Below are 9892 nucleotides of genomic sequence, written 5' to 3'. Positions count from 1 at the left end.
TGTCACTATGACAGCTCGCTTACTCACATACTACAACCAATCAGAATAGACCGTTGTCTGGAGCTCAGATACCTCCTCGCTACTCATAGTCTCCTGGTGTAAATCCCAATTTTATTCAATAATATTCAATATTCAATATATTCAATCCGTCAACGCTTGTTTTAAAGCTTAATAACTTTCTTATTAATTAACCAATATTTTAACTTTTTTAATTGCAAACAAAAGGGAAAGAATCATTCTTTAAAATTATAAATTCATATTATTAAATAAATATTAACATAACTATTTATTTAGTGATTTTGTTTGAAAAAAAGCATTTTAGGGTTTTTCTCGAAAACTATAATAGACTGAATAGATTCAAAAGAAGCTTAAGAAACTTGGATATTTGATCTTTACTAATTTGTTTACAGATATAGTGAAACAAAGTTAGATGAAGGTAGTTAGAAATCTGCTAATGACATAAGTTTTAGTGACGATGAGATTAACATTTAACATCGTTACGAGCTTTGGTTCGTTCTTTAACGCAACAGGTTGTTCAGACGATTGTGGATTGTACTTTGTATTTTGATCATTACAATTTCATATATTAAATTTAATGTAGTTTTATATAACAATCATTAATTTTTATACAATCATACCGTTTATTAATACTAAAATTTTAATTTATTTCTCATATTATTTATTTTCAAAATGTAATATATTTATAAAATGTATACACTTACCTTTGGATTAAATCATTTAGTAATTTGTTCTTGTAAATCAGTGATTCTCAAACTTTTTGGTCTGCAACCCTCTTTTGTACATAACAAGTTTCTGCGATTCCTCGAAGAATGGGTATATGTAGAAAAACAACCAGGATTGATCTCTCATTATTTTTTTGTGACCCTTGGATGATCGCGACTCAAACTTTGAGAATGTAGATTATGAGGAAAATAGTATCCTGTGAGAAGTATTGGTATTAGTTCTTTGTGTGAATAGGGTTGAAATAAAATAAAAAGTAATTTGTAACAATTTTATTTTCCACATTTTCCTGTTTCCTATGCAATTTCAAAGGTGATAATTTAGGTTTAGGTTACATCGATCAAGAATATTATTTTTTTGTGTTCCTTGTTGATACATATATAGTTAGTATTAATATTTGTATATATATATATATATCTTTGTTCATGTTTTTATTTAATCCCGCGGAACATCGAAGGGCGGGCCTACGTTGCTTAAATAGAAAAAATATATAAATTAGAAGTACAAACAGCTAAGTGGGCCGCCCTTCGCGAGCCGCCTCCAGATTGCACAGAACTTGTTAACAGAAATCGATCCTTGCCTTCCGCACTCGTATAAATCATCAATACAATTATATCATTAAGCAAGGGTGTTGGGCGTTAGATGCATAAGCAACTAATGATATACAGGTGATTGGTCTATAAGTAGTATATTTATATTTTATTTGTATATATATTTGTTTATATCATATATTTATCCATCTCTTTTGTATTTTTTTTTGTTTTTTTCTTCTTTTCATCATCATTTTCCCCCTAAATATTTGGCTAATTAGACCAAAACACTTGTAGGTCGTTTTTTTTTTAAATATATATATTTATGTATATATATAACTATCTTTATGTTTAGACTCTCACTAAGTTTATAAAATATTTATACAGTTAACAAACATAAAAGCTACGCATCGTCATGGGGTTTCTTTACAAAAATTCTATCGCTTGTTATACCATGCATCATCTTCCCTCGGTTTAATGTTCCTTTCCACACACTATTTATATATATATATGTATATAAATATTCAGTTTTTCTCATCTTTTTATCTGACTCTTTCAGTTTGTATCCCAAAGTCCGCACTCCATAACTTACAACCACATTTCGTGGTCATTGCAATCTCAACTTTAAATGCAAGTGGTATTTTTCTAACCCCCCAAGAGTTACAGATGTTGTCCGCACTCCAACTGAATTCTTAAAAGGTAACACGAAGTGGGAAACCACTGTTTCCGGTCTCCGATTAATTACTCTTACTTACTTACATACTTAGTCCCGCATCGGATCGGTACGATTGGGTCTGCGCTGCAGCCGGAACCAATTAATCATAGCTTAATGCTTTGTCCATACTTGAATCAATCCGACCAGGATCAAACTACCCATTTCGCAGTCAAAAAACTATGACTAATTTGTCGAAATTACTATACATCGATTTCCAACATTTAAGAAAAGTTTGTTCCATTGAGTAATTTGAGTCAGCGTCGTGATGCAAGGGGGTGCGAAGAGGTGCATCATCAATTGATTCAATTATGTACAAACGATTTCGTTTATTTTAGTTAGTAAAGTGGGAGGGATGAGGGATGCATCTTGTCTTTTAACGTTAGTAGGTTGCTTTTTCAATTATTTTTTTTTTTGGAAAAGATCAAGTTGTTGCGCAAGCACGCATGAACCGGGGATGGGGGACACTTTGAATCTAACATTTTTATACTTCTTCACGTGTATTATCTTTACGTGTGCTCGATGACCAACCCGTTTTTGCTCTTATACCGAAATTTGATTGATTTTATATTACAATACACTACACATCCTATCACTTGCAATTCAAATGAAACTTTTCACAAAGCTTTACCACCAACTTCAGTATTGTCTAACCAATTTTGATATTCATTTACCTTTAGACATATATGGATTCATATAGAGTTGCTTATTTATAAGGTATGAACAAAATAGACGTGTGCATGAAAAAAAATTTAAAAAAAATTGAGCGCGCTGTGAAACATCAACATTGACAGGAAAATAGGTCAGAAATATTACTGAATAAATGCAATCTTGGCCGAGGATCGAAGGGCTTTGGTGTTCTGCCAACAAAGTCTCCACAAAATAACGAAATAATTATGACTGCACACGATCCGACCTCCCTTTGATTTTGCTTCTTCCCTTATTTTTATTTTCTTCTTCGCTTCGTGACACGCGAAAAAGTTACGTGAAACTAATCAAGAAAAAAAAAATTAACAGAAATTAAAACACAATTTCTTCTCTCACTGTTTCGATTTAGAAGTATTGAGCAGAAAGACTTCGAGAACGAAATAATTTTTTGTTTGATGGTGTTTGTTACTTTGCTTTGTGAAATAGCTTATTTAAATGAACCGTATTCTAATTACGTAATGATAATGGGAAGATATAAATAGTGCGTTTTGTTTTGTATGAAGTATTTGTGTGTACTATAAATGTATGTTTTAGTTGAAAAGTTGCGGCGATCGTGACTCGAATTGGATGCTAATAATAAATAAAATCCAGCCAAAGGGAATCCAGCATGTAACGTGTGCGTTTTATCGTATCCTTGTGCATTCACGGGTTGGTCTCGACTGGACGGGCTTATCTACAAGAAGCGATCAGTTTGCTATACCATTCTGCTCAGATGCACGTACAAATGGTATGCATTCGCGCACACCAAGACCGAAATACATACATACATACGTCTCGTATATAAAAAAGCTATATATCAAAATAAGTATCACGATAAAAAAATTGTAAATATGTCCTCTATCAAAATGGGGATGGGGATTGTGTCGCCTGTAACAAGACCAGAGGGGTTCGAACGTGCTTGCACTAGAAAGGAGATGATTTCAATTAACGATTAAATGCTTTAAGTTAAGTTACCATTAGAATGTTGTTTGCAAAATGTTCTTCGATATTAATATAGTCATGTGTGTTTAATTTTCTCTCATTTCTTCTTTTTTTTTCACTTTTTTTTTTCTCAACTTTTTTCGTTTAAATATTGAATAACAAATACTGAGTGTCTCAGAATAACAATACAAGTTTTAAGCGTTAAAATCGTGTATACGTAACAATGTGTTTCATTACTTACAATAATTATTCATTACTCGTCATAGAGATCGTGTCTACGGTGCGCCTCACTCCCATTCCGCTCCTTCCCTTAAAAAATCACCACTAAATTAGTTTACGTTACTTCGCTTCTTCTTTCCCATCCTTTTAAACGTATGTATATATAATTATATAATAATTTGAAAACTTATTATTTCTTCATCCTCATTAATAAAGTTTTAACCTACCCTTAGTCATATGAACGATATGTTTACGTCAGTCAATTTGTTCAAGAAAATTTCATCCTTCATTTCTGGGTGTGTGTGTGTTTTGTTTTTCTTTTTGTGAAATGTGAGTCCTTGTTCATTTATTTCAATTAATTATAATAATTTTTCCTTTAAAAGTAATTAAAATTACAACAGAACTGAATATGTGTGTGTGTGTGTCATATTGATTTATTTTTAAAACGAGAATTAAGTTAATTATAAAGTTTTAAAGCTATCCATGATATGCATTTTATTCGCATGTAAGCCAAAATATTGGAAAGTTTCACACAGCTCAGCAAATTTTGTCCTTCTATTATTAATATTTTCCAAATATAATACTCATTCAATCCATATACTTTACTTTGGTCACCCCTTCACCAAATTCAATTTATCTATGCGCACACGCTGCTCATTATGTTACGTAATTTTTCACTTTCTCTTTGGACGAAACAAATTGTGGCCTGGGATTATATATGTTGAAAAGAAAAAGAAAAATAATAGGAAGAAAAAATGAAGATGTGCACGCGCGTTTCGGCGCCGATAATTATGAAAATTTATTCTTCAGAAACCGCCGGGGGATTACGTAATGCACCGTTCGAAGTGAGGAGACGCGCGTGCGATAAACATGTTGTCTCCCTTCTGGCGAGAGGACGTAACAAAGGGGGACATTGTAGTTGAGATGTCTGGCTTGTACTGCCAAAGAGCTCCTTCTTCTATTTCGCATATACATATACTTTTTATTTATCATTATTATCCTGTATACCTTCTTCAAATCTTTATGTTGTTGTTTAATTTTTGTTTGTAACTCGCATGGGAAGACATTTTCAGATTGTACATGATCTTAAATGATTTATTATACAAAAAAAATGTCTATCGCGAAAGTTCGCTTAAGCATTTCAGAATTACACGCAATTTCTTCTTACAGTTTGTAATTTAGATTATTAAGAAATTGATTATTATAATCTTAAGATTAAAACTATGGAGATTCCACTTAGATGCACATGCAAAGAATACTTGCAGCGCGTATAAACATATCCTAATTTAAAGCCAGATCCCAAAGAGGAGTAAATCTTTACATCCTAAAAACTAGAAAGAAAACAAAACAAATTAGTAACAAAGTGTTACTATTATTATCCTATCTTACATATAATTATTTTAACATTAATTAGAGCAATTGTCTTAAACTAATTTAACTTATAAACGTAATAATAGAATACCATAGAAACTAAAATTAACTGAGTGTATTTTTATTTCTGACCATTGAAAATAGTACAAGTACCGATCGGTTGAAATCAAACTAAGATCATGAAGACAGAAGGTAACTTTATATTACAGACTCGAGTGTTACCAAGAGATCTGAAGAAAGGGTAACAATAAATTATATTTACAGAACTAAAATAACAAATTTAAATTGAATACACGTATCAAACTTGACACAGAATTTCTGAAAATTCTCTCAATCTAAACCAGTGGTTCCCAAACTTAATTGGCCTACCGCCCTTAACAGATATTAATCGTCCCCAACTGCACCTATGGCCATTACCCTGCATCTAAACAATGTCAAAAACTTATCAATTGATTAAAAATTAAACTAGGTTAAAATTAAATTTCATACTTATTAAATAATTTATTATTAATTTGGAGTAATATTAAATAAGTATAATGCATTTAAGTGAGAACAAAAGATCAAAAAGTCCCAAAAAAAGAATTTGATCAAAGTTCGGAGAATTTTGGTGTTGACTAAACGATGATAAATGAAACAAACTAAACTAGGAGCACCCAAAAAATAAAATGGATGCATTCTAATCGTTTGGCTTACAGTTCAAATTCACAGGTTTTCTTTTTAAAGGTATGAAACAATTAATGAAGAATCAAACGGTAAGATTTGACTTTTTTATCCTCACTAATAATAATACATATTGGCATATGGGCAAAGAAAAGTTTGTTTCACCCAGGAACGAAAAGGAAAACCTTAACATTAATCATAAAAAAAATAAGGATATACGAAATTACAATTCTAGTTGATTACACAGTAATTGATTGTCAGTTTCGCACTGAAATTCAAACGATTCCGTGAAATAAATGAAAGTTATATATTATATACTATAATTCAATTATATGATTGAAACTGAAATTCTAGTAACTGAATGCTTTCAAAGTTGTTCTGATTTGTGTTGGGACACTTTTGATTATATAAATTAAACTGATTTAATTTGTTTTTCTTTTTAGTAAAGGAAATAATTTTGAAATTGTATGCTAAATACGCTAATGGAAACTATGGCAGTACTGTTTTTTTTTAAATAATTTACAGTAGATTTTTCTATTATATTTACTACGTTCGTGCAATAATCGATCTCAGCTATCTGAAACGGTCCTAAATTATTGCATTGATAATTGTCACTTGTCACAACTTCAATAATTACGAGCTACGTCTCCTTTCATCAAACATTCTACAAACAAACTGAACGTTAACTTCGATTATTTTTTTTAATACGAAATATTAATTGCTATCACGTCGCAATTATATAACGCGTACGGCATTTGCATTATATGTATACACTATGATTTTATGTCGGTTTGCGGCTTTCGTAATTACACAATGTCGAACAGCTTCGATATTTGTATTTTTATGAACACCACAAAGCAAAATTGTTGCGTTCTCTTTTTTTTGTTTGTTATTATTTTTGTTTTATTTTTGTTTGCAGCGATTCATTAATTCGCTGCTGTGAGCAATTTTCAAATGAAACGATGGATTCGGTTCTCTGCATTGACCACGCAATTAACATTTACGGAATCGCAAAGATGCGGGATAATTAATACGTAATTGAATGAAGCTCGCTTTTAAATAAAGAGGAACGAATAGGGAAGACAGCGTTTGCGTACGCAAACGCTTTGATCATTAAGAAACGTAACTTAGGAGGAAATTATTTAATAAATACGGTTCCGGCATTCGTGAGATGTCGTTACTTCAATGCGGTTATTAGTGAGAAATGGAAGCATCAAAGAGAAATGTTTTGCTCGAAATTAAACAAAAATCATAGTTTAAACATTAAATGCCGATCCAACCCAAACGATTTGGAGATGCCTCATATATCCTATACCAGTGATTCTCAAACTTTTTGTTTCTGCGACCCCCCGAAAAATAGGTATGTGTACCCCCCTGGGGGTCACGACCCACACTTTGAGGATCACTGTCCTATATATTACAACTAACTACGTTTCATTAGGCCTTTCGTCTACAATCCTTACATTTGTCTATAGGATTATTTTCACTGAAATTTGCGGATTATCATTTATTTTTTTTTATCCTGGTAGATAAAGTTTAGTTCATAATGATATTAACTATTTCTGAATTATTAAAGTAACTTCAGTGATTATTTTTTTGATAAAGTTAAATTTGTAAAACGAAAGTTTCATGAAACGTAATAAGATTAAGTTCTTATGAAATCAATCTATTGATCGATTAATAGTGATCTTATAGTGATAAAAAATAAATATGAAATCCTGAAAAGATTTAATTTAGAAAAAAATAAAATTTGAATTACAATTGACGTTGAAGAATTTTGTGAAAGTGTATTGAAATTTTTGATTGAATTGTTCTTCGTAAAGAAAAATGTAAGTCGATGGGCAATGAAGAAACAAGATGTCCTATATTTAGGTCAATTGAATGGTAATACGTCATCGAAACTGCAGCCCCTAAAGACAACGAATATCTTCTTCTTGCTGCAAGTTTTTTGTTTTCTGAAATAGATCGAGATTCTGAAATGCTTAAGCTCGCTTCTGTCTCTGCTCTTTTCATCACCTAAAGTGGCTCGAAAATACTTTTCATCTTTTTTTGTATAATAAAGTTAAATAAAAAAAGAAACGTGTACGTTTTAGTTTAGGAAAATGGAAATGAATATATGTATAAGTCGATGCAAAGATTTGCTCTTTTCTCATGTGTGTATATTAATATATTATATTTTACCACTTTTCTTATTTTCATCAATTTTTATTTTGTAGAAGTCATTAAGCTACGGATCATTTACTCCCTTTTGGACAGATATTAGCTGAGCGCCGGAATAACCGACTTTCCTATTTATTAGGATAATTCAGTTTATGCAACGCGACCTTTTATCGGTGTTACCTGAATACACACACATTTACTAACTAGTTACTACTATCTTATTAACCCTAATGCCAACAGTCAACACTGATATGTATATATACACCAAAACATAAAGACGTTTTCTCTCATATTATTTTTTTTCTCGTTTTCTTTTTGTATATATATATTATTTTTTTTTCATTCTTGGTTGAGAATCGTGGGATTGGGGAATTTCACACTCATTTATATATTTCGTTAGATTACCTGTAGATGCAACTCAGAGTGATTAAGTAATATTTTTTTTGCTGTTTTTGTTTTCTATCTGTATATGTTTATAGTATTGTGCTTGTGGTTCATTTTGTTGTTGCTGCTGTTGTTTGTATGAATTAGGTATAGAATTTGCTTCGAGATATATCTCGTTTACAGCCTTAATTGTCATGAGGAGAGTAAACAGACTATGTGCGCAAGGATCGGGAAGATCACGTAGAGACCGACGTGGCTATGGCTCAGGTTGGAGGCTGAGCTTGCCTCGATCTGCACGATCTCGACCTCTGCCATTTTAAATATGCTCAGCAACAAATGCGACACGAAATCGGGATTGCGACTGTTAATCCTGTCGCTTATGGTTTCCAGCAGCTCGACGCATTCCTCCTGCAACACACCATAGTAACGTAACCGGAATTGGGGAAAAGTAGGACGAAAGGATCTGGGTCGAACCCGACTCGACCCAACTCGACCCGGAAACGTTTTCGCATAATTACTGAACTTAAAATCTAACCTTTTCTTTGGCCAGACTCTCCATCGGTGACAACATCGTATAATCCACCTCGCCGTTCAGTTTCCCAGCTATTATCACGTTCTCCCTCGTCGTGTTAAACAATTCCAAAGAGCACAACGTCTGCAAAAGTAAAACCATTCCTTAATCCCCGTCCCTCCCCTACAAACAATCGATGCTTGAACTACCAGCACATGCAGAACACACACACTAAAAAAAAAGACGTATGGAGAACAGATAAATACGCGTAACTCGACGCAAATCGGACGAATTTTCGATTTCCTCTCACGCTTGAATGTCGAAATAAAACAAAACGAAACACAAAGAGTACACTATGGAAACAGTTTGCATAAATCCAATTCGGTTTTATGAGTTTATTGCTTTGCTATTTTTTCAACTTAAAATATAAATGCCTTTGTCGATTTATATTCCTCCTCCTGTACATGTGCTCTTTCTATACATTTTTTCTCGCCTTTTCATTTCTCTCGCTCTCTCACCCTCGCACACGAAGCTTTGTTATATAACGCTATTTTTTGCTCCCGTCTTCTCGCGCCTCATAAAGCGGGTGTATGCCCGCTATTTTGCCCAAACAAGTTTTCATTTTACATATACGTGCGAAATGGATAGACTGAAAGAGGAAAAAAATGAAATGTTTTTCTACATTTTATGCTTCTCTCTGCGATATCTGGGTAAACTATATGGGAGAAATCACTGTCTCATTCAGAAACTTATACCATTGAATTTTTACTACTAGTAAAATAGAAATTAAATTTCTCTCACGAAAGCTTGGCAATTTTTAAGGAATTCATCTCATTCAGCTTCCATATCTTGTATATATACAGTAGAACCTCGCTTAACCCGTTCAAAATTTCCGGATTTTTACTCGCATAGTGAAACATATTCAAAAATACACATAATATATGTACACAAGTTTTAAAAATGATGTAGAAGGCG

General features: G+C 32.4%; 1 protein-coding gene across 3 annotated transcripts in view; it reads right to left on the bottom strand.

The window, feature by feature from the left end:
- Positions 1 to 7633: 7633 nt before the first annotated feature.
- The window catches only part of LOC108561940, a gene marked incomplete at its 5' end in the record, with an annotated part of 46035 nt that continues 43776 nt past the window's right edge, over positions 7634 to 9892 (bottom strand). For all 3 annotated transcript variants that reach the window (XM_017920092.1, XM_017920094.1, XM_017920095.1), the window contains 2 exon segments: positions 7634 to 8814; positions 8942 to 9061. In XM_017920092.1, coding sequence (XP_017775581.1) covers positions 8599 to 8814; positions 8942 to 9061 — 336 coding nt within the window.

This window comes from Nicrophorus vespilloides, unplaced genomic scaffold, assembly GCF_001412225.1.
Source record: "Nicrophorus vespilloides isolate i.1.1-1 unplaced genomic scaffold, Nicve_v1.0, whole genome shotgun sequence".
NCBI lineage: Eukaryota > Metazoa > Arthropoda > Insecta > Coleoptera > Silphidae > Nicrophorus > Nicrophorus vespilloides.
This window is presented reverse-complemented; position numbering and strand designations above follow the sequence as displayed.